The 24,943-nt window shown below is 46.1% G+C and overlaps 1 protein-coding gene across 16 annotated transcripts in view; it reads left to right on the top strand.

The window, feature by feature from the left end:
- The window catches only part of SIPA1L1 (signal induced proliferation associated 1 like 1), a 446,735-nt gene extending 422,357 nt beyond the window's left edge, over window positions 1–24,378 (top strand). For 13 of the 16 annotated variants that reach the window (XM_057318467.1, XM_044391372.3, XM_026519617.4 and 10 more), the window contains 7 exons: window positions 1,074–1,316; window positions 2,254–2,419; window positions 6,756–7,002; window positions 19,503–19,649; window positions 21,026–21,140; window positions 23,294–23,378; window positions 23,990–24,378. In XM_057318467.1, coding sequence (XP_057174450.1) covers window positions 1,074–1,316; window positions 2,254–2,419; window positions 6,756–7,002; window positions 19,503–19,649; window positions 21,026–21,140; window positions 23,294–23,378; window positions 23,990–24,133 — 1,147 coding nt within the window. In that variant the 3' untranslated portion in view covers window positions 24,134–24,378. The remainder of the gene's footprint in view (window positions 1–1,073; window positions 1,317–2,253; window positions 2,420–6,755; window positions 7,003–19,502; window positions 19,650–21,025; window positions 21,141–23,293; window positions 23,379–23,989) is intronic. The other 3 variants (XM_048219779.2, XM_057318471.1, XM_048219780.2) reach the window with 1 other exon arrangement.
- The last annotated feature ends 565 nt before the right edge of the window (window positions 24,379–24,943 follow it).

Here is a 24,943-nt window from a genome sequence, read left to right as displayed (position 1 = left end):
TCCAGTGCACTTCATTAGTTTTCGATGTAGTGATAACAGCCATTCGAACAGGTGTGAGTGGTATTTCATTGTGGTTTAGAATTGCTATTCCCACACAATTAGTGAGGTTGGGCATCTTTGCCATGTACCTGTTAGCCATCTGTATGTCTTCTTTGGAAAAATGTTTATTCAGACTGCCCATTTTTTAATCAGATTTTTTTTCTCTTGAGTTATATGAGTTCTTCTATATTCTGGATATTGTGCCCTTATCAGATGTATGATTTGCGACTATTTTCTCCTTCACTAGGTCGCATTTTCATTTTATTGAGGGTTTCCTTTGCTGTACAGCCTTTTAATTTGACGTAGTCCCCACTTATTTTTGCTTTTGTTGCCTTTGCTTTTGGTGTCAAATCCAGAAATATTATTGCCAAGATCAATGTCAAGGAGCTTATCCCCTGTGATTTCCTCTACGAGTTTTATGATTTCAGGTCTTACATTCAAGTCTTTAATCCATTTTGAGTTGATTTTTTATATGGCGTAGCATAGTGGCCCGTTTTCATTCCATTGAACAGCTCTTCAGGAGAGTCCATCTTAATGCCAGATGCCATGGGGAAGGAGACACCAGTGAGCCCCACTGGCCTCGGATGTGGGTGTTTGGAGAACTGTGTGCTGATCCAGCTTGGACCTGGGGAGCATCGCTAGTTCTGAGGAAGGCAAGGCAGACAGCCATGGAGACAGCCAGACCTTTTATTGCCAGTTCTCCTGCTCCTTGCCTCTTCTAGACCCCCCATAGCAAACTCCGGCGTGCCAGCACGTTTCAAAGCATCCCTGAGGTCTCAGCTGTTTTCACCTCTTCACTTAAAGTGCAGACTAAGCCCCAGTGACCGTGTTTCATTTTTACAGGAGGCATTTAAATTATAGTGAGAAAACAAGAAAGCCTAGCCAGCCAGTCCCATTAATATTTTATGAAGCAGTCATTATTCTTTCACCTGGCCATAACCCTGTCCTGGACGACACTTTGATTGCTGCCGTGTAGACCCCGGGGTGCACACGTCACACTGGGGTCCTTTTGTCTCTCTCCCGCTTCTCCTCAGTACCATGAGCTCCCGACACTCTGCCAGCCCAGTGGTCTTCACCAGTGCCAGAAGCTCCCCGAAAGAAGAGCTCCATCCTGCCGCCTCGCAGCTCGCACCTTCCTTCCCCTCCTCCTCCTCCTCCTCCTCTTCGTCCGGCCCCAGGACCTTCTACCCTCGCCAGGGCGCGACCAGCAAGTACCTGATTGGGTGGAAGAAACCCGAAGGAACCATAAACTCCGTGGGATTTATGGACACAAGAAAGTAAGAATTCTTTTGCTTGTCTTGCCGGGTGGTTTGCTTTTAACATGGCAGAGAACAGAAAAGGTTGAGGCACTTTCCTACCGCAGAGGAGGCCGGCTGGGGTTTGGTAGGGAGATTTTTTTTTTCCTCCTAAGTAAAACTTGTCTCAAATTATTTCTCTGCTTTATTCCTTAAATAAGTTGTGTGGCAGAACCTTGCCTGGAGGATCTTAGATCTCGTAGGAGGGAGTGTGTCTGAAGAACAGACTTCAGAGTAATTGACCCTCAGTCCCCTTTGATGATATTAATCCCAGGCTTCCCATGGGATTTTGAACTCAGAAGCCACCAGAGGGAGCATCAGAAAGGGACTACCCTGAATATGAAGAACTTTTTGACAGAGTAGTACAGGGAAAAACCTCTAAATGATTCATTCAGTTACACTGTTTGTGTTTGTACAAAAGTTACATTGGGGGGGGGGCGTCTGGGTGGCTCAGTCGTTAAGCGTCTGCCTTCGGCTCAGGACGTGATCCCAGGGTCCTGGGATCGAGCCCCGCATCGGGCTCCCTGCTCCACTGGGAGCCTGCTTCTTCCTCTCCCACTCCCCTGCTGTGTTCCCTCTCTCGCTGGCTGTCTCTCTCTCTGTCAAATAAATAAATAAAATCTTAAAAAAAAAAAAAATTACATTGGGGATTCCTAGCCTGTGGTCTTATTACTAAGTCTTGCTGATTTTGGCTTAGTGAAACTGATAGTTCGCTGTAGAGAAGCAATTTATCCATCAGATTTTTATTTCGTACTTCCAGTTGGTTGTGTGTGTGGTTTTTTTCACAAGCATTTATCTGAGCAGATTGTCCTTTGCTCTCCTTTCATATGTCCCCCCTGACTTACAGCCTCAGGGTCCGTCGTGGCCTTAGGTCCCCCTTGTCTGCTTGGCTTCTGCCATCTCTTCCCTTCCTTTCCAGGCGCCATCAGAGTGACGGCAACGAGATCGCCCACACCAGGCTGCGCGCCTCCACCAGGGACCTCCGGGCGTCCCCCAAGCCAGCCTCCAAGTCCACCATCGAGGAGGACCTCAAGAAACTCATCGACCTGGAAAGCCCAACTCCCGAATCCCAGAAGAACTTTAAGGTACAGGACAGAGCTGGGGGCGCATGGCCGTTAGGGAGGCCAGACGGGCCGGGGCTGCTCGCTGCAGTGGGACCTGCCAGGAGGTGTCGGCTCCTGGCTCCTGCGCTCACCCGCTCTGCCCTAAAATTAGCTCACAATGTTCTCCCCACGTTCTCTTCCCGCTGCCACACCTCTTAGTCCGGCTTTGTATCTACCTGGCCCCACCACCCTTCCTTATCTTCTTTAGCGTACCCCACTCCCCGTGCACAACCACGCTCTTTCACAGACATGAGCTCAGATGACCGTGCTTCTGAGAACTTTGCAGAGCACCTGTGGCTCCCTCATCAGACAGAAAGTTTTCTGTAAATGCTTTACTGCCTTCTGTCCAGAGGGTCCCTCCCCCCACAAGTAGCTCCCAGTTCACGTCCTGCCCTGCGTGCCCCACCTCCACCCCCGGCCAGGCAGGCCTACTGCCGGAGCGTCACATGCTGCTCGGTCACTCAGAGAAGCAGCCTGTGCACACCCACTCTCTTCACCCCGTGACCCTCCAAAAGCCATCTCTTCAGCCCAGCAAACTAGGTCTAGACTCTCTTTACTTCTCAAAACCTTCTCTCTGCTTCCCTCGAAGAATTCCAGACTAGAAATGTCTTCTCTAAATCCAGCCTCCCTCCCCATCAGGTCCCGAGTGCGTGCTCAGGGTTTGTGTTTGTGTGTCAGTGGCCAGACCTCTGCACGACCACATAGAAGGGTTTGTGGCCTGCCTCAGCTCAGAGGACCCCTGAAGCCTATTTGAGGCGCTCTGCTTTCTTGTCCTCGGAAGTGTGCGATCTTGCCCTCCCAGGGCTCGGAGCTGGCGTTTGTTGAGTGGGGCCCAAAGGTATTACACTCTGAGCATGAGGCATTTCTCTGTGCGGTGTGTTGTGCAGCCCCAGAAGGAGGGAATCCACCCCCAGGAAGGTCAGCACAGCAAACGTGGACGTGTTCTGTTGTCCAGGTCCTTAGTTGAATAGCTGGTAGTCTGTTCGGAGTGACTAGAGAGTGTAATTTAAGAAGAACTCTGACAATTGATTGAAAAGGTAAGCTAAAGTATTTCCCTAACCACTTGCTGTCCTCAAACTGGGATCAGAGTGCAGGGGGCATGCCCAGCGGGATGGGCTGTGTGGCCTTGTCCATTCCCATTCAGGCTTCTCATCACCACTCGGGGGGAGGGGTGCGTGCCTTCCTCAAGATAGGTCAGGTGTACCCCCCTAAACTGAAAAATCAGCATTTACAGAAATTAAATGTACTCTAAAGGCCATTCTGGCATTGTGCTGAGAAAAAAGATTTATTAACATAAACATTAACATCATAAATCATTTTAAAGACTTGCCATTCTTGATTTCTGTAATTTCTGTTTTATAAGCCAGCACTTAACAGTTCTGACTCATCCCGCAGGGTACAAACGGTTTCCTTAGCAACCTCGGAAAAGATAGTGCTTGAAACTTCTTTATCCGTCAGAACCCAAAGAGGTGTATTAAAATGTTTAAGTACCAGTTTCAAAATAAAAATTTTTTCAGATTTTTCCTTTGAGATTAGAGGAAAATAAAACCTGCCCTGAAAGGAATCTTTCGTCCAATTCTCAATTTAACATTTTTGGAAAGGGGCAAACTCAGAGCTTTCATTCTTTTGATTTACTCATGCAGTGGAAATAATTGAAAGCAAATGTCTGTTTCACCCTTACTCCTGTTCTGGGCTTTTATTTGCAAAATGAATTATTTTAACATTCCTTATTGAAACAGGGGTGCACTTTCTTTATGTCATGACAGCATTACCGTGAGACCCTTGCAGAGAAAGCCCTCCACTGGCTGCTCTGTTACTGGGAAGGGCTGGAAGCAATGGTTGTTTCCCCTCCAGTGTCATCCTGTTCGGTTTGGTTTCAGATGACTTTAGCTAAGTATCTCTGTGTGTCTTCTGAGATTCTCCGTCAGAATGCCCATGGCTCTGCTGTGTCAGGAAGGCCAGCATGCCCTTGAGAAGTCTTCCAGGCCACGCCTGGCTCAAGGCCCCGAGCCACTGCATCAGGCGTCAGGGTCCCAGCAGTGGCCAGCTTTGGGCCGTGATGCTTGGAACCCACTCGGACGCACTGGCTTTCTCAGATAGCAAGTGCTTCCTGTGGGTGATGGTTAATACCAGATGCCAGGGTCACTCCCAGGCTGATTTGCCAGCCGAGTGAGACGTCTGCCGCAGGACGTGGCAGGCTGCGGCTCGGAGGTAGGCGGCTGCGGGGCCAAAGCCGCTGCCACGGAGCTCCTGCCTCAAGGAAGATGGCAGAGCGCTCACACTCTAGGAAACCTCATGGGCAGGCGGAGATGGGATCACCTTATGGTCCCTGAGGCTGCGGCCAGTGAACAGACGCAGCGCAAACCTGTAGTCCCACTTTGCAGCCGGAACTCAGGCATAGACCAAAGGCTCCGTGCAGCTCGGGTGTTCAGGAAGACGTGGCGCTTGCTTCCTGCAGGTGCGGGTGAACCTCCCACTGAAGCCAGGAGGACTGGAAAGAGAGAGAGAACAGGAGACCGAGCCGATCCAAGATGTTACTCCTCTAGGCCTTGTTCCTCAGCTTTGAAATAGATCAGTGGTGCCCAGAGGATTTTGAAGTTCAAGAGACCCCCCTTTTTAAAATAAAACTATACACAGAAGTCCAATATGTAGAAGTGGGAAAGCGGAGTTTCTCTGATGGAGGGGTGGGCGTCATGGGCGCCTGGTCCCACCTGAACGTCTCTTCTCCCCACACAGTGACGCTGTGAGGAACCGGTAGGGTCCCCTGGAGCAGTCTGCAAACCCCCCTGGCCTGACGGGCCCTCAGATCCCTCGCGAGTCAGCGCTGACTCCGTGGCGGTTCTTTCCCAGGGCTGGCAGCACCAGACACAGCCCGGCGAGCACCGTGCAAGGCAGGCCCAGGGCACGCTCGGGGCCAGATCGGTGTGCACACACCTTTAAGACTGGAGGGGAAGAGAGTTGGGGTGAGGGGCCACCCCCGCGTGTTGGGACGACACGACTTTTTAATGGGCGGAAAACATCAAGGCAGATTGCTTCCTTCCATCTCCTACCCTGCCTCTCTTTAGTGCAAGACGTTATAACTTTGAACAAAGCATGCCGCTCCAAGGAGCTCTTCAAGGTAGCAGTTCAGCACCTTGAATCAGTATGTTAATATTTCCCAAAGAGGCTGAAACCAGAATTGGTGGAAAGCCTCCTCTCTGTATAACCATCCCGGTGGGGATACTCACTAGAAAAGGAAATCCCTTTGCTAAACCCAGAGGTGTTAAAAAAGATTGGGAGCAGTGTTTGAATGGAGATCTGGTGCCTGGCCCGATAGGCAGGAGCCTTAGGCAATAGTCCTAGAAGCTTGGGGGAGAGAGGATCTGGCTGTATTTTTTAAAAGTATAATCAGCAAGCCGTTTAACCTCTGTCATGCCCACTCTTCTCGGTGAGGTGAAAAAGGAAATCACCATTTCCATACCCAGTTCCGGGCACTTAAAGACTCCCAGAGCTTCAGGACTCACAGCAGCTTCGTTTTCCGGGCAAGCATCTATGTACCTTGCACTTAACTCATCATGAATTTTTAGAAGTGGGCACAATTTTTACACAGTCGGCCACTCCTGGGGCTCATTTACAATGGGTTTGATTGATCATTTGTTCAGATTTCTGCAGCACGGGGCACACCACCTCGCGGGTAGCTTTGACTTGACTAACCCTTGGTGTGATGAACGGAAGCGTGTTTGAGCAGAGCACACGAATGAGCCTGAGCGTCCGCTCTATTCTCGGCATCCTAAGTGGAGACGTGGCTGTGTCGTTCTGTCTCTGCCCCTTCAAAGTGTCACGGCAAGTCCCACGGAGGCCTTCTGCCAGCTGTGACTCAGCCCTCCTACTCACGTCTTCACCTGTCCTCCACGTGGTTCTCCCTGTCAAGGTGAACACTAGGCTAGGAAGGACTGAGTAAATATAACTTCATTGCTAACAGACCCAATACTCTGTTGGCTCGCAGGCTGGGTATTTATAATCGTTAATGTGTCTCTTCTTTCTCAATGAATGGGATTCTCAGAGGCTTTTTGCAGAAGAATCTCAAGTAAAATCTGGTGACACAAGCAGAAGACGAGAGATAACAGCTCTCTGGAACTTCTGCCATTTATATAGAACTGTATAAACATATAGATGGCTTCCCTATTTTAATGACTAGAAATCCATCCTAAAAACAAGCTCGGAAAACTCATTAGGTATACTAGTAGTAGTTGTTTATCAAGAGGCGCTCCCACTAGAGTTACTCTATCACCATGATAGGCGCCGTCATCTGAATACTTGTCTGGATGCTGTTGTCCAGTTCCAGGCGCTCTCCTCTCCTCAGTCCCCTTTTCCTACCACCCCCACGGCACGACGGGCCCTGCACCGAACGCTGTCGGACGAGAGCATCTACAGCGGCCAGAGGGAGCACTTCTTCGCCTCCAGGGCTTCGCTTCTGGACCAAGCGCTGCCCAACGACGTCCTCTTCAGCAGCACGTACCCTTCCCTCCCCAAGTCTCTCCCGTTGCGGAGGCCTTCCTACACCTTGGGAATGAAGTCGCTGCATGGTAAGTGGGTTCTGCGTCTCAGATTCGCGGCTCGCCGGCCTCACCAGACCCTGAGAGTCATCTGGGGTGCCTGTTCTGGTTGTGGTTTTTATTGAAGTGTAGCTAACTTACGTTGTTATGTGAGTTTCAGCTGTATGGCATCACGATTCGGTGTTTGTATGTATTGTGAGACGGTCACCACGGTGAGTCTAGTTAGTATCCCTCACCTCGCGTAGTTGCAAGGTTTTTCTTCCTTGTGATGAGAACTTCTAAGATGCGTTCTTTGCACCTTAGCAGCTAGTAATTAACTGTAGTCACCATGCTGCACATTACAGACATCCCTGTGACTTCTTTGTCTTTCTCTAATTTATCTCAATCAGCATAATGCCCTCAAGGTCCATCCGTGTTGTTGCAAATGGGAAGATTTCATTTTTCAAGGCTGAGTAGTACTCCTCATGTGTGTGTGTATCATGCATCCATCAGACAGCTTAGGTTGTCTCCATACCTTGGCTATTATAAATAATGGTGCAGTGAACTTGGGGGTACATATATTTTTTTCAAGTTAGTGTTTTCATTTTCTTTGGATAAATACCCAGAGTGGAATTTCTGGATCATGTGGTAGCTCTGTTTTTGAAGAACCTCTGTACTACTTTGCCCCATGGCTGCACCAACTTACATTCCCATTAACAGTGCACAAGGGCTCCCTTTTCCCCACAGCCTCACCAACACTTGTATCTTCCCTTCTTGATAATAGATGTTCTAACAAGTGGGAAGTGGTATCTCACTGTGGTTTGGGATTTGCATTTCCGTCATCATTAATGGTGTTGAGCATCTGTTCATTCACCTGTTGGCCATCTATATGTTGTTTTTGGAAAAATGTTCACATTCTCTGCCCATTTTCTAATTGGTTTGTTTTTTGGCTATTGAGTTGTAGGAATTCTTTATATATTATGAATATTACCCCCTTATCAGATCTGATTTGCGCATATTTTCTCCCAGCCCATAGGTTCCTCTTCATTATGTTAATAGGTTTTTTTGCTGTGCACAAATTTTTTTGTGTGTAGTCTACTTGTTTATTTTTGCCTTTGTTACTTTTGCTTTTGGCGTCAAATCCAAAAAATCATCAAAACTGATGTCAGGGAGCGTACTGCTGTTTTCTTGTGGAAGTTTGGTTTCAGGTCTTATAGTCAAGTCTTTTATCCATAATGAGTTAATTTTTGTGGTTTGGTGTAAGATACAGCTCTGGTTTCATTCTGTTGCATGTGGCTGTCCCATTTTCCCCACACTGTTTGTTAAGGACCGTCTTTTCCCTATCATATATTCTTGGCTCCTTTGTCATAAATTAATTGACCACATATGCATATGTTTACTTCTGGGCTCTCTGTTCTGTTCCATTGATGTGTCTGTTTGATGCTAATACCAAACTGTTTTGATTACTATAGCTTTGTAGTATAGTTTGAAATCAGGGAGCATGATACCACCAGCTTTTTTTTTTTTTCTAAGATAGCTTTGGCTATTCAGAGTCTTTTGTAATTACAGATAATTTAAGATTGCTTGTTCTGCTTCTGTGAAGAATGCCATTAAAATTTTGATAGGGATTGCACTGAATCTGTAGATTGTTTTGGGTAGTATGGGCATTTTAACTACTCTTTTATGAGCATGGAATATCTTTCCATTTATTTGTGTTTTCAGTTTCGTTTATCAGTGTCTTATAGTTTACAGTGTACAGGCCTTTTACCTCCTTGGTTAAAGTTATTCCTAGGTATTTGATTCCTTTGATACAATTGTGAGTGGGATTGTTAATTTCTCTTTCTGATATTTTGTTATTAGTGTATAAAAATGCAACAGATGTGTGTGAATAGATTTGGTATCCTACAACTTTACTAAATTCCTTTGTTAATTCTTAGAAGTTTTTGGTGCAGTCTTTAGGGTTCTCTAATATAATATGCCATCTGCAAATAGTGAGTTTTACATCATATCTGGATGCCTTTTATTTCTTGTCTAATGCCCTGACTAGGACTTCTAATACTTTATTGAATAAAAGTAGTAAGAATGCCTTGTTCCTGGGGCACCTGGGTGGCACAGCAGTTAAGCGTCTGCCTTCGGCTCAGGGCGTGATCCCGGCGTTATGGGATCGAGCCCCACATCAGGCTCTTCCGCTATGAGCCTGCTTCTTCCTCTCCCACTCCCCCTGCTTGTGTTCCCTCTCTCGCTGGCTGTCTCTATCTCTGTCGAATAAATAAATAAAAAATCTTAAAAAAAAAAAAAAAAAGAATGCCTTGTTCCTGATCTTAGAGATTTCAGCTTTCATCATGGAGTATGGCAGCTATGAGCTTGTCATTCATGGCTTTTATTATGTTAAAGTACATCCCCTCTATACCTGCTCTTTTGATTTTTTTATCATAAATGGGTATTTATTTTTGTCAAATGCTTTTTCTGCGTCTACTGAGATGATAATATGATTTTTATCCTTCATTTCATCAATATGGTATATCACATTGATTTGTGGATGTTGAACCATCCTTACATCCCTGAGACAAATCCCATTTGATCATAGTATATGGTCCTTTTAATGTACAGTTAAACTTGGTCTATTAATATTTTGTTGAGGATTTTTGCACCTTTGTTCATCAAGGATATTGGCCTGTGATTTTCTTTTTCTTGTGGTGTCCCTGTCTAATTTTGGTATCCGGGTGGATAATGCTAGCCTCATAAAATGAGTTTGGAAGTGTTCCTTTTGCTGCTGCTTTTTTTTTCTTTTTTTTTTTTGGAAGAGTTTTAAAGGGTGAATTCTTCTTTAAATGTTCGGTGGAATTCAGCAGCAGAGTCCTCTGTTCCTGAGTTTTTGTTTGAATCAGTAATCACAGACCTTCCAACCATCTCCTTACTAGTAATCAGTCTGTTCCGATGTTTGGGTTCTTCCTGATTCAATCTTAGTGACTTGGCATAGCAGGTGGCATGTCAGTCTCATAATCATGATTCAGTCTTGGCAAGCTGTATGTTCATGGGATTTATGCATTTCTTCTTATGCACAATTTGTTGGCACCTAATTCTTCATAGTAGTCTCTTAAGATTCTCTGTATTTCTCTGGTATCAGTTATAGTGTTTGCTCTTTCATTTCTGACCCTGAGTCTTCTCTTTTTCTTGGTGAGTCTAGCTAAAGATTCCATTTTGTTTATCTTTTCAAAGGACCAGTTCTTAGTTTCATTGATCTCTATTTTGTGTGTTTTGTTTTATTTATTTCCACTCTGATCTGTTATTTCCTTCCTTCTACTAACTTTGGGCTTTATTCGTTGTTCTTTTCTTAGGTCCTTCAGGTGTAAAGTTAGGTTGTTTATTTGAGGTATTTCTTAATATGTAGGCATTTGTCACTATGAACGTCCCTTTTGGAACTGCTTTTCCTGCATCGTGTAAGCTTTGGTGTGTTGTATTTTCATTTTCATTCTTCTGAAAGTATTTCTTGATTTCTCTTGTGATGTCATCTTTGACCCATTGCTGTTTAGTAGCATGTTATTTAGTCTCCACATATTTGTGTATTTTCCTGTTTTCTTCTTGTAATTGATTTCTAGATTCATAGCATTATAGTGGGGAAAATGTTTGATTTCATTTCAGTCATCTTAAATTTATTAAGACTTGTGACCTAACATATGATCCATCCTGGAGAATGTTCTATGTGTGACTGAAAAGAATGTATATTCTTTTGGTTTTGGATGGATTATTCTTTATAAGCTGTTAAGCCCATCTGGTCTAGTGTGTCATTTAAGGTTAATGTTTCCTAATTGACTTGTCTTGATGATCTGTCCATTGATGAAAGTGGGTTATCAAAGTCCCCTGTTATTATCATATTGCTATTTCTCCCTTTAGGTCAGTTTATATTTGCTTCACATATTTAGGTCCTCCAGTTTTGGGTACATAGATATTTCCAAATGTTATAGTCTCTTATTGGATTGGCCCCTTTATCATTATGTAATGCCTTTTTTTTTTTTTTTGGTCTTTTATTCTTTGTTTTAAAGTCTCTTTTTTCTAATATAACTATACCAGCTTTCTTTTAGTTTCCGTTTGCTTGGAATATCTTTTTTCATTCCTTCACTTTCAGTCTGTGTATGTCCTTACTTCTCAAGTGACTCTCTTACAGGCAGCATATAGATGGGTCGTGTTTTTTTTACCCATTCAGCCATTCTGTGTCTTTTAATTGGAGAATATAGTCCATTTATATTTAAAATAGTTAATGATAGGCATGTACTTTTTGCTGTTTTGTAGTTCCTCTGTATTCCTTTCTTCTCCTGCTCTCTTCGTTCGTAGTTTAATAACTTTCTGTAGTGGTAGGCTTAGATTTCTTTCCATTTGTCCTCTGTGTATCTATCATAGGTTTTTGCTTTGTGGTTCCCATGAGGCTTTCATATAACTTATAACCATTTATTTTCAGTTCATAACAACTTTTTAAGTTTAAATGTATTCTAAAGTCTTACATTTTTACTCTCCCCCCAATGTTTGAAGTTTTTGATGTCACAATTTACATCTTTTTATCATGTGTATCCCTTAACTAATTATAGTTGACCCTTGAGCAACAAGGGGGAGTATATGGGGTATCAACCCTTTATATGGTCAAAAATCCCTGTATAACTGTTGACTCCCCAGAAACATTAACTACTGATAGCCTATGATTGACTGGAAGCCTTACCAATAACATAAACAGTCATTTCAAATATTTTGTATGTTATAGGTCTTATATACTGTAACCTTACAGTAAAGTAAACTAGAGAAAAGAAGATATTAAAAATCATAAGAGAAGCTACATTTACAGTACTGTACTGTATTTACCAAAACCATAAGTTTACCTTGTCTGTTTACACGCTTAACCATCTGTCAGTACCTACACCAATTTTGTCTTATAGGGAACAGAGCACTGTAGATGTTATACGTATTGCTAACACTAGACATCGGAAGTGGAAAGGAATGCATACTTATTTGCAGGTGTAACAGTTCATGCGTCGATAATGAAGGAGCAGCAGTATGGTTGCTCGATGGTGGCCTAGTGGACTTGATACAGTTCTTCACAGTAGCCTCACCTATACACTAATGAATGAATCACTATAAAATTTTTATGGCATAAAGCACTACAGTCATATTCATAGTACAGTTTTAGAAACATTGTTACATTTTTAAAAAACCACTTACCTGTGACGATAGGCTGATATGCGGTTTCTCCAGTTACAAGAGCGAGAGGCATACTTTACAGTAATGTAATTCCTTGAAAGCAAAATTATAAAACAGTAAGAAAACCAAGCATTATTAATTTTATATTCAATATCACATATGCCCACGTAAGGACAGGGTGTCCACTTGCATACAAGACCTCCACTCAGCGTTCTACATGATGAATACTTTGGCAACGATGACACAAAAGCATCTCGTACAATTATTGCTGTACAGTTAGAGTTCCACACAAAACACTTACATACACAGCAGCTAGGTTTATTAACTGCATGGCCTGGTGACTATTATTCAGTAAGTGGAAGTGGCTCATCAGAAGGACCTTCCCCCTTATCTGCACATTGAGTAGGCTGAGGAGAGAGGAACACGAGGGGTTGGCCGTGCTGTCTCAGGGATGGCAGAGGTGGAAGGAGGGGTGGGAGAGGCAGACACACTCAGTATAACTCTATGCAAATATATTGTAATTTCTGACTGTTTTGCTTTTTCATCTCTCTAAATGTGTTTCTATACAGTACCGATCCTTCCACTGTGAGCTTTAGTTTCAGAGCCCATATCATAGAATGGTTCATGTTGTAAAAGCCATCTTGGAGAATCAGAACCCGTCTGCCAGATTGTCTACTGTCAGTGTTTTCTGGCATTTCTTCTTTGTTCCCCATCATCTGGCACTGGTTTGGAAGCACTCATCTGCATCCAGTCGCCGTCTGTTAATTCCTCTGGTGTGGGGTCTGTTACCTCTCGGACTTCTTCAAGATCTACATCTTAAAACCCTTCACCCCCTACTCTTTTTTTTGCCAAATCCACTGTCTCTTTCATGATTTCTTTGATTGGCTCTATCGTAAATCCTATGAAGTTATACACAACGTCTGGACAGTTTTCTCCAACAGGAATCCATTATTTTGGACTTGATGGTTTTCATGCCTTTTCTGTAACTATGGTGGCATCTTCGATGGTATAATCTTTCCAGAATTTCATGATGTTCTGTCTCTCTATCACAGTTCCCTTCCATAGTGTTGGCAGTCCTTTTCCCAGAATACTGTGTGTAGGGACGCTTGGGTGGCTCAGTCGGTTAAGCATCTGCCTTTGGCTCAGGTCATGATCCCAGGGTCCTGGGATCCAGCCCCACATCAGGCTCCTTGCTCAGCAGGCAGCCTGCTTCACCCTCTGCCTGCTGCTCCCCTGCTTGTGCACCCTCTCTCTCTGACAAAATCTTAAAAAATCGAAAAGGAATACTGTGTGTAATCATCCTTAAAAGTTCTGATGACCCCTTGATCTAGAGGCTGACTTAGAAATGTCGTATTTGGGGGCAAGTAGGCTACTTTGACACCTTTGGTGTTGAACTCATGGGATTCTGGGTGGCCGGCCATTGTCCAATATCAAAAGTACTTTAAAAGACAATCCCTTGCTGGCAGGGTACTTCCTGACCTCAGGAACAAAGCATCAATGGAACCAATCCAGAAAAAGGGTCTTCATTGACCAGGCCGTCTTGTACAACCTCAAGTCTGACAGCTGGTATTGTTTCCCTTCAACCCTTAGGGGCTGGTGGATTTATAGAAAAGGGCAATTTTGATCCTAACCTAACTGCACTTGCACAAAACTAGTTAGTCTGTCCCTTCCTGCTTAAATCCTGCTCACTTCTCTTCATATGGAGTAAATCATAAATGTTTTTTTGTGTGTGTGGCATTTTATTCCAGAACAGGGCACTTCTGTCTGCATTAAAAACATGTTCAGGCAGAGATATCCTTTCTCCTCAATGATTTTCTTAATTGTGTCTGGGAACTTGTCTGCTGCCTCTAGGTTGGCAGGAGCTGCTTCTCCTGTTATCTTGACATTTTTAAAACCAAACCTCTTTCTAAAATTATCAAACCATCCTTTGCTGGCATTAAATTCCGCCGCTTTAGATCTTTCACCTTCCATTTGCTTTGAGTTGTCATATAATGACTTTGCTTTTTCTTGAATCCTATTAGAGTCTGTAGGAATGCCTTTCTTATTAGCAGTCCTGCACCCCACCTGAAAGCTGCATTTTCAATAGGAGGGAAAAAGGTATTTCACAGAAAGTACCAGGTTTTTATGCCCACTGGCGCCGCTACAGTGACAGCTTTGTGAATTTCCTCTTCTTTTTTTCACAATGGGCCTTATGTTAGATTCATTTACCTTGAAAGGGCAGGCGACCGCAGCTGCAGACCTCAGTCTGTGATACGTATCAAGCAATTCAGCTTGTTCGTGTTATTTCATATCTTTTCTGCCTTTTGGGAACACTTCCAGCATCACTAGTAGCACTTCGAATGGGTCCCATGGTGTTATTCAAGGTTTATGGTATTGCACTAAACACAATGAGAAGTACGTGGGAATGGAGACCGGTTTTCACCGTGATGCCCGGTTTACTGGAGAGAGGAACTGCTCGTGCGGAGATGATTAGCCTCACGTGCACTTTCAGTGGATACTTTGAGCACCAGGCCTCACTGCAGTAGCAACAGGAGGTGGCTGCAAGATGAGTACAGCACAGTGCGTACCATGGTTAACTGTGTGCAATTATGATGTAATACTGCATCTCTGTTCACACTTCTCTCAACTGTGAGTGGTGCCGTGTACAGTGTGAGTTTTGGAAAGTTTAACTTTTTATAATAGATTTGTATGTATTTCCGGCATTCATGACATCCTAACTTTTTATGATACTTCTAAGCTGTGTAGTTTGCAAGTTTTTGAAACTGTTGCAGTTCTTCAAAACTTTTTCTGAGATTATTTATAGAAGAAAATCCACATAGAAGTGGACCCATGCAATTCGAACCTGCTTGCTCAAGGGCCAACTGTAAAACAATTATTTTTATCATTTTTGTCTTTTAACCTTCTTACTAGCCTTGTAAGTAGTCAATTTACTACTGCCTGCACTGTATGCTTCCATTTTCTGTTAAGATTGATATTTTTATGTTTTCTTTTTACTAATTAGCACTCCTTCTTTTTGGCTTAAAGAAGTCCCTTTAACATTTCCGATAAAGCCAGGCTAGTTGTGTTGAGCTCCTTTAGATTTTTTTTTTTTTTTTTAAGATTCATTAATTTTAGAGAGAGAGCACAAGCAGGGGGAGAGGCAGAGAGGGGAACAAGCAGACTCCCAGGACTCTGTGATCATAACCTGGGCCGAAATCAAGAGTCAGATGCTCAACCGACTGAGCCACCCAGGCACCTCTCCTTCAGCTTCGTTTGTCTGGAAAACTCTTTATCTCACCTTCAGTTCTGGAGGACAGCTTTGTTGGGTAGAGGATTCTTGGTTGGCAGTTTTTTTCATTCAGCCACTCCCTTCTGGCCTGGAAAGTTCCTGTTGAAAAGTCTTACAGGGATTCACTTGTGCATATCAAGTTGTTTTTCTCTCGCTGCTTTTAATTTGATCTTCTCGTCTAGCTTTGGAGACTGTAATTGTGATGTGTCTTGGTGTGGGTCTTTTTATATTCATCTTATCTGGAACTCTGGTCTTCCTGGATCTGGATGTGTGTTTCCTTCCCCAGGTTAGGGAAGTTCTCTCTCTTCTCCTGGGACCCCTGTAATGCACATGTTGGTCCGCTTGATATTGTTCTGTAGGTCCCTTAAGCTATTTTCACTCCTTTAGGTTTGGTTTGGTTTGGGTTGGGTGTTTGGTTTTTTGTTTTTTTTTTTTGCTCCTCTGATTGATGAGTTCCATTGCCTTGTCTCTGAATTCACCGATTCTTTCTTCTGCTTCATCTAATCTTCTGTTGAACCCCTCTAGTATATTTTTCAGTTCAGTTATTGTATCTTTGGCTTTGTGACTTCTATTTGATATTTCCTTATATTTTCTTTTTATTGAAGTTCTCACTGTGTTCATTCTTTTCCCAAGTTCAGCGAGGATCTTTATGTCTATTACCTTGAACTCAGGCAGATACTTATCTCCCCTTCGTTAAGGCTTTTTTCTCTGGTTTTATTTTGTTCTTTTGTTCATTACATATTCCTTTGTTTCCTCATTTTTCTGGACTCCTTATGTTGGTCTGTGTCTTAGATAAGACAGCCACCTCTCCCAGTCTTGAAGGAGTAGCCTCGTTTGGGAGATGAACCTTACCATTCAACCCTGCCCTAGCTCTTTCTTGTCTCTCAAACCTTTGTGATAGCCAAACAGCCCATTTCATTTTTAATAGCTCCCAGAAGTTGGGGGTGTGCCAAGACCAGTGTCCCAAAGGGGAGGATCTCAGTCAGCACCTAGCTGTAGGCTGATTGTAAGCCAGACCCTCTGGCAGCAGCTCTGAAAGTATGCAAATATATACAGTCCTGTGAGACCACAGCTGTAAGCCCCACTGGCCACCAGAGCCAGGCGATCTCAAAGGGTCCCCAAGTGCAGTCATAAAAACCAGATTACTAAGTGAGTGTATAAGTTCATTTCTGAGAGATAACAGTGAGCCAGAGGAAGGCAGAGGGCAGGCACAAAGATAGCATGCACTGGCCTCCGTGCCCCATGAGCACCACCAGGGACCCCTACTTGTGCGCCAGACCTGAAGCCTGCCCTGAGGCCAAAGCTCTGGAATAAGCAGATAAGCCTCTTTCACAGAAAAGCTGGAGTTTGTTTCAGTCTGTGTTCTGTGCAGTGCCCTACAGGTGGTAACCTGTCAAGAACTGTCCCTCCAATTGTTAAAGTCCCATGGGACCCAGGAATGCAGGCCCCCCTGGCCACCAGAGCCAGGTAATCAAGGCGCATCCCTTGGGTGGCAGCCATAAATACTGGGGCACCAGATGCATATAACAACCCTCTCCTGGCCATGCTTGGTAAAAATACAGATTTCCAGACCTTACCCAAGACTTGCTGAATTTCGGTTTTAATACAAAGGTGTAGTTTGGGGATTATATTTTTACCAAACATCCTATCTGCTATGATTGCGTACATTTGGCTAACATTAAATTATGTTTTGGAGACTTGTATCCATTGGCCCCTTCCAGCCACCATAAGAACCCAGACTTGCCATTGTTCTGTCTTCCCTAGACTGTGGTGTCAGCCAGTCGTTTGTTGACTCATTCATTCATTCAGTGAACAAGCAAGTATTAGTTTAGAGAAAAGCATATCAATACCAGGCACCTCCGTTTCTTGCCTTTGGTTCATAAATAGCTTGTTTGCTCTGTGACCAAATTAGGTCCCGGTTTTATGAGAGACCATATTCTGGGACTGTGAATTTACATTTGTTCTTTTCCTTTCTCCTCTCTGTCCACCTCCATTCCAGGGTTCTGCACCCACCTTCCCCCATTATGACCTGGCCCACCAGACACCTGCTATGGAACCTGGGATCCTGCTTGTTCATTAGACATATGCTGTAACCCTGTCTCCCATCTGTCCTTTCTCCTTCTGGGCATTCTGCCTCCGTTCATACCCATGTCTCTTTTCCTTTCTGCTGCTTCTCTGGAGCAGTATTGTCTTTGAATCTCCTGCTTGCCTCATTTGCTTTCTCCCCTCATCACACATGAGCTCTCAACCCACTCCCGTACATGTCCCTCCACCACCTCTGTCCTGCTCACCGCACCCCTTCTCCCTGACGGCAGGCATCACTCAGAGAGCGTGCCAGTTTCTCCCTGCCCCCCGTGCCCCCGTCTGACTACAACTGGAATCTGGCTTCTCTTTTCTCCACGAGGTCACCCTCCAGAGTTGACGTGTGAAATAATCACTTTTTACCATCTAGACTCTAGAAAAAAACTTCCTGGTAGTGACCAACCTTTTTCTCCCCGTGTCTCCACATTGGGGCCACTCTCCCCTGAGTTCCATTGTTCCTGCAGCAATAAACCCTTTCTGAGGGCATGTCTGAATAGACCCTGTCTTCTAGAGGTTTCTGTTCTAAGAGAGTAATGGAGAAATCGCACATGTGGTCACCGTCCAGCCACGGAAGGGAGGGAATGGGCTGCCCTCTGTGAGCCCCCTCCCATCCCGTTCTTGCTTTCCTGAAAGGCAGCACGGTGACCCCATGTCCTAAATGGGGCAACCCTTGTTGGGCTGATTCCGCAGCCCTGGCCTTGTTTCAGCAACTGTCACTGGGCAATGGGGAGGAGCGACTTCTTTTGTACATATGGAAATTTGGGTGCCAGAGATAAAAGGGCAGAAGGGTTGTGAGTGACACACAGAATTGTCTGTTCCACCTACTTACCCTTGGTGGGAACATGTTTAAATAGATCAGAGCATTTAATATCTGGCAGTATTTGTTGATTTCCATTTACTCATCATTTTGCTAATTTAAGCACATTAATAACTAGCAGCTGTACTTCAGGGCAGTTCTTTATGTCATTTGAAAGGGAAAACAAGCACTAGATATACTCTGGTTTACCAGGCTATCATCATTGGGGAAGCTTTTTAACTCCTTGGAAACAGGAGTCAGTGATTTTAACTGAGGTTTGAGCTTGGGTCGGCGTGGATTTGTAGTGTTACAGTCCCATTCTGAGAGCGGCCCTTGTCCTGGAGTCGCACACCCCACCCTTGTTCCTGCCCCAGCTTCTGCCCCGTTGAGAGCATCTGTGTGTCGTGGGCCCAGCAGCCCTCCCGCTCTGTTCTCTGCCAGGCGAACTCGAGGGGTAGCAGCACATGCTCGGACGGCAGAGGGGCTCCCTGCGCCCGCTCCTCTCTGCCCCAGGCCAAGCAAAGGCTCATCCTTACGATGCTTCATGTTCGTATTTTTAAAATTGTCACCTTAGAAGCAGCTCAGGCCATTGGACTGCTATGATCCAAAACCGAACCCAAGAGCTGCTTCTTCTGTCTTTCTTTGGGGAGGCGAAGAGCGCCAACACCAATCGTAAAATCACCTGCCTGTAGTAACCGCATTCGGGTCATGGAGCGCCCTCATAAGTCTGCTTGGGTTCCCACATCAGCCTGCAGACATCCAGCAGTGGAAACCAGGGGGCCATTCCCCGGGGACAGGGAGTCCACAGGCAGGTGGGTCGGATCTCAGGGCCCAGTCCAGTAAGAATAAGACTTACTATGCCCCGAAACAGGGGTAATTTTCTCTGGTCCGGCTTCAAAGTCCAGCTGTCTGTTGAGACGGGCCTCATTGTCCTAGCCTGAATCCTTGACTCTGGGGAAAAAAAGAGAAACATGGGAGGTTCCCTGGGCCCCCCTGTAGATAGACCGCTCCCACAGAAGCAGACGTGTTGTCTTAGTGCAAAACTAGCTTTTCTGTGTCTCACACTATGGGAGAGGACTAAAATTGAGTTGAGACTAGTTCACGCCCCTGCCGGTCTGCTGGACTAGAAGCGGATTCCAGGTAACAACTGCCCAGGTGAGATCTTGAGCGGTTCTCCTCTGGGCCCAGGAAGGATCCTCTCTCTCTCCTCTCGTGCAGGAGAGTTCTCGGCCTCGGATAGCTCCCTCACAGACGTCCAGGAGACCCGAAGGCCTCCCATGCCCGACCCCGGCCTGATGCCCCTGCCCGACGCTGCTGCGGATTTGGATTGGTCCAACTTGGTGGACGCTGCCAAGGCCTATGAGGGTGAGTCCGCGGACGAGCTGAGCGGGACGCGCGGGACGGCCGGGCCACGCCCAGTTCGGGGGTGCGAGGCTCTGGTCAGTGTGTCCACGCTGCTGCTTTGGACACACCCACCACACAGGGTGGAGCACTTGCAGCCGGAAACCAGTGGAGCGAACCGTTACCGAGCACTCAGTAGGGGCACGCGCTGATTTAACCCGATGGAGCCCGACGTGTCCTCTCCCTGGGAATCGATAGCACGGAGGTCTCCCCTCCCCACACACGGGAAGGGCAGGGCATGGGGGAATCCCAGCTGTCACTTGACCCAAGAGAACAGCTATCCAGCGAGAGTCTTTGACCACGGCATGAGGACGTCATTGCGAGGTGCACCGGTGGGTCTGTTAGGGGTGCTCGTCCCACTTGGCCCTACCCCAGTCTGGACAGATGTCGCATATTCCCTTCGTGCTTCTCACTGCCTCTCCCGACTCTGGTAGCACGTTTTCTGTCCGCACCGTTCTGTGCTAACCCACTGTCTTGTGCTTGCTTAAACGCGGGCCCTGGCGCTAGTGCGCGGCCATAGAAGAAACAAAACGTAATGCTGTCCGTGCGTGTGGACGTGAGCTTGGCTGATGCCTTTTTTGAATACACTGACTTCACTCTGTGGCCATCATTCCAAATTCTTTGGTGCTAAAACATTCTTTATAAAATGTTGATAGCAGGTGAGTGGTTTAGAGTTGGTTTTTTTGTTTGCTCACGTTTGAAGAACTGAAAGTGGCTCTTCCACCAAGCTCCGGTTTTCAGGAGAATTGATCAGGCGACGGTGGAGTCGCTGATCCCAATTCACCAGTACTGACTTGATTTTAAATTTCAATTTGCTGGTCACTCTCCTTTATAGGAGATGGTAGTAGTTTTGTGTTTTTAATGAGAGGTTTTGAAACTTTGATTCTGTTTTCTTGGCTCAAGTTTTGAGTTGGGCATATTTTGAAACACATATGGTTGGACTTTGGCTAAAACCTACCAAGGTAGCCAGGAGTCTTGTGGAAAACATACGTCTAGAAGTGCATTTTCTATCATCCGAGTGGAGAAAGCCTTGGTCTGGAAATTTGGCACGATGCCTGTTTCCAGGGAAACATTTCACAGAATGTTACCTCGATGAGTAAGAAAAAGAGGACTACAAATTGACCCACAACAAGTGTTTTCAGACGGGATCTTCCACCGCTGCTGTCCTCTTACAGCTGAAATGGTCACGTTTTCCTGCCCAGGTCAGGAGATAGGGTTCCTCATGCACCCCCCCACGTTGGTTAGGTTTGACCCTCTGTGTAGGCTGGTTGTTGACCTTTGATAGACCGGGCCCGGGATGTGGTTCCGAAATACTGACTGGCTTCTCCTCTGTCTTCCAGTGCAGAGAGCCTCTTTCTTTGCTGCTGGTGACGAAAGCCGCCGGCCCCTGAGTGCCGCATCCAGCAGCGACCAGCTCGAGGGGCAGGTTCTGGCCCAGATGACGTCCTACAGCAGGTTGGTCACCCAGTAGCGAGCTCTGCACTCCGCACCCCGTGTCCCTTCCACTCGTGACAGCAGGTGTGGGGAAGAGACGGAGGCCACGTGGATTAGCTGACTGCACATTTAGAATGCTTTGTAACGCAATACTAGAAACATAATTAACTGGTCTTGATGACTTAGTCATAATCATGAATATTCATTATTATTTAAAGCCATCATACATTTATGCTCTGAGGGCTGATTGCATAAGGTGAGCAACGTCATTTGCCTGACATCCCTGAGCCTGAGCTTGGTTTTGGAGTTTCTCCCCCGCTGTCCATTGGTCATATTTGTAAATGTGCTCGCGTCTTAGCTCCCAACGTGCTGCTCAGATCGACATTAGATCCGGGTCACCAGGAGAGGTAAGGTTCGAGAGAAAATGAAAAGCAAGCACTGACGGAGGCCCAGAGGGTTTCCTTAGGAGTCAAGAGCAGGGATTTTGACTTGCGTTGAACTGTGCGGAGACAGATGTCCGTTTTCCTCTGTTTTAAGTGGTGAGGAAGTTGGGTAGATGTGTCCTATTACCATGAAGGAAGGCATCCCGCAGGCCGCTGTGGTACCCATAGCAGGTGCTCCCTGGTGCGGAATAACTTCATCAGTTTGAAATCTGTGCTTTTAAAGCCTTTTAAGGATGGTTAAGAATCCAGGTATCCAGGGAACAGACAACAATAGGAAAAGTGAGGTTAGCCTAGGTCGTTCATATAGCCTGTGGAATTGTTCCTCACGACTTCGCTGAGCAAGTCTGCAGGGACGTGCTCTTCACGGAGAAAGCAGAAGAGTCATGGGTGGTTTGTCCTGAGTATGAGGGACAGGTGCTGCATTCGCTCTGATCACTGAGGCTTCTCGGGAGGGAGAGCGGCAGTTACTTTGAGAACTTAAAAAAAAGTAGAGTCAAGAGCACAGTGAACCCAAAACATACCTTCTTAGAATGGGGCCTCCCACCAGAAGTCTGAGCGAACATGTCCATTTTCCTCAGAAAGGATTATTGAGCAACTAGTTCTTAAATCTTTGAAGAATCTTAAGATGAGTGTGATAGTTGGCACTTTGTTCAGTGAACAAATGGAGTTAAATGTGTTTTTAAAAATCAGCGTACACAGGCACGTCGTTCACTTTGAAAACCTTCAGAAGTCAAGATAGGCCGCTAAGCGTTTTCATTGGTCCCATCTTACAAGTGTGGAGATCCTTACCATTTCATTTATTTACAGCCGCGAGACACTCGTGCCACTGAGAGTTTTGCTTTTTGGGCTCGTAGATCTAGAATCCGCAGAAGACCTCAGCACGGCTCAAGTAGAGATTGCCCTTTAGTCCAGGATTCCAGAACTTCAGTCTCTGTCTTCCCTGTTGGCCTCTGGAAAGAGGCAGCTGCATGTTCTCCCTGCGGGAGGCTGTAGATGCTTGGTTGTATCGCTCTGAGGCGGTGGATCCAGCCAGAGCTCACTTGGAAACTTTTTGCAGCTTGAATTCAGGTAGACAGGGTCGGACGGTTGACGAGGGTCTCCTGTCCAGCCAGCTGGGTGGTCTTCTCACCCGCGAGCTCCCTGGGGTTCTTCTGGTATTCCATTAGGGTAGCATTACTAGCACGTATATAAAGAAAATTGGGGGCCTCGTTTGCAGATCATAATAGCAAAGGAGACCTGCGGGTTGGACTGATGAGCTTTTGAAACCTCTTATTTTTTAAAATGTTTTAAGATATTTAGACAAGCCTTCAAGACGGGAGCATGAAAACTTAGCTGCAACTGGATGAGTAACCACAACTGTTTTCTGGGGAACCAGAGACCTACCCTCTCCTGGTCGCCCCAAGGTAGAGCTGACCTCAACCCCCCCTGCACGCAGAGGAGGGGCTCTCTTCCCCTTACAGCCACTGCGGAGACTAGGAAACGCCGCAGTGCTGGGCGCCGGTTTCTGCCAGAGCGTACCTCTCCTGCCGCCGGAGAGGCCATTTGCACTTACTGTCCTGTATATTCTTTTGTCGTGAAAATCCAGCATCTTTAACAGAGGAAGCTACCGACGGGCTGTCATTCACCCTTGCGTTACCTTTTGTTACCGTACAGCAGCCTCGTTAAAAAAATGCCAAACAAACCCAGCCGTGGAGGCTTCTGCCAACAGCGCCTTTTGTTTCTTGTCCCCAGCAGTAAAGATTCCTCCCCCACGCTGGCTTCTAAAGTGGACCAGCTGGAAGGGATGCTGAAGATGCTTCGGGAAGACCTGAAGAAGGTAAACACGTAGTCTTAAAGCAAAGGCCCTGGTCTGTGAAAGTGCCCTTGAGCAAATGCCCTGCTCGTGGAATAACATGCGGTGTTGTCCCCGTTTTCTCGGGACACACGTGCCGCGAGCTGCTTGGAGCTCGGTTCCCAAAGACACACACCGTGCAAGCAGGCCTTCATTGTCACGTGTGCAGAAAAGTTGTTGAACCCCAGCCAGCCCCTCGGAGCCCTCTCTGGGCCTCCCCACCCCTTGTCTACTGGGTCAGTAGCCCAGACCCACCCATTTTCATTGTCATTTGAGCTTTCACACCAAGAGAATGTGGTTTCTTGAGTGGCTTTGACTATATTAAGACAGCTGCCACCAAAACAATAGTCCAAAAGTTGAGACAGCCCTTTTGAAAGTAAAGTACACGTTAATGTCTTTGCCTTCCAAAAGAAACCTTCCTTAGTGAGTCTCTGGAGGACCTGTACCCTGGCTTGAGTATCCGAATGCCCAGTGTCAGGCCACGGATACGGATGTTTAGGATGAAGACCAGAAATGGGTGAAGGGGCCACACGGCTCCCTTGCCAGCCCTCCAGCTGCTGGGTCCCAGCCCTTTCCTTCTCTGCCCTGCCTCCCAGGAAAAGGAAGACAAGGCCCACCTGCAGGCAGAAGTCCAGCACTTGCGGGAGGACAACCTGAGGCTGCAGGAGGAGTCCCAGAATGCCTCGGACAAGCTGAAGAAGTTCACGGAATGGGTCTTCAATACCATAGACATGAGCTAGAGCAGGCTGCGGGGGCTGGCCGGGGGGCCCAGGCGGGGGGCTCTCTGGTGCGCTTGGGCGCTCCTTCGGCCCTGCCACGGAAAGCCTTCTCTGCCTATTAGCCCTCGCTCCCTACTCTGGCCCCTTTCGGGGAGTGCACAACACAACAATTGCAGATCAACAATCATTATCTGCCTTTTGTAGAAAAGAAAAACAAAAAGTAAATAAAAATTTTAAAAAGTAAAATAAAAGTTTAACTGCTAAAATGTGAATGTCTTTATTTTTTTGCACAATATCTTTATCTGTTACCTATTTAAAAAAGAAAGTGGGCCTAGGCCTCCCTGGCCCATCTGCCTCTATTTCCATGAGCTCTTGTCGATTTCAGGTAACCCAAGCTTCCCCTCCTGCTCCTGACCCATGTCATTGCTCCTAGGAAAATAGTTTTTACAAATGGTTTATTTGGGGAGAGGGATTTCCTTACCTTTGTTCCTAAAATGCCTGGGGAGGGAGGTGCTTGGAGAAAATGCCTACCTCCCTTGTGACCTGTGCATGAGCTAGCGCCCTTTGTCCCCATCTTCCCGAGGACAGCGGGGTCGGGGTTACCCGCAAGTCAGTGCATCAGGCACAGAGCCAGCGCCTCGGGCGACGCCCCTTTCCTGTCCTGCATTGTGACGTCATTCCACCCCCTGCTTCCTCTCCCCGGGAGATGGTCCCAGGTGTGTGTTCCTCAGAGCTAGAACCCTTTGTCTGGTTTGAGTCCCACCAAATTGGAATCAGCTTCTCTACAGCTTCCTGGCTCCAAACATTAATTGGTTTTAGAATTCCTCCAAA

The sequence above is a fragment of the Ursus arctos genome, unplaced genomic scaffold (assembly GCF_023065955.2).
Source record: "Ursus arctos isolate Adak ecotype North America unplaced genomic scaffold, UrsArc2.0 scaffold_25, whole genome shotgun sequence".
NCBI classification, from domain to species: domain Eukaryota; kingdom Metazoa; phylum Chordata; class Mammalia; order Carnivora; family Ursidae; genus Ursus; species Ursus arctos.
Note: the sequence above shows the minus strand (reverse complement) of the source record. Positions and strands in the feature narration are given on the sequence as shown.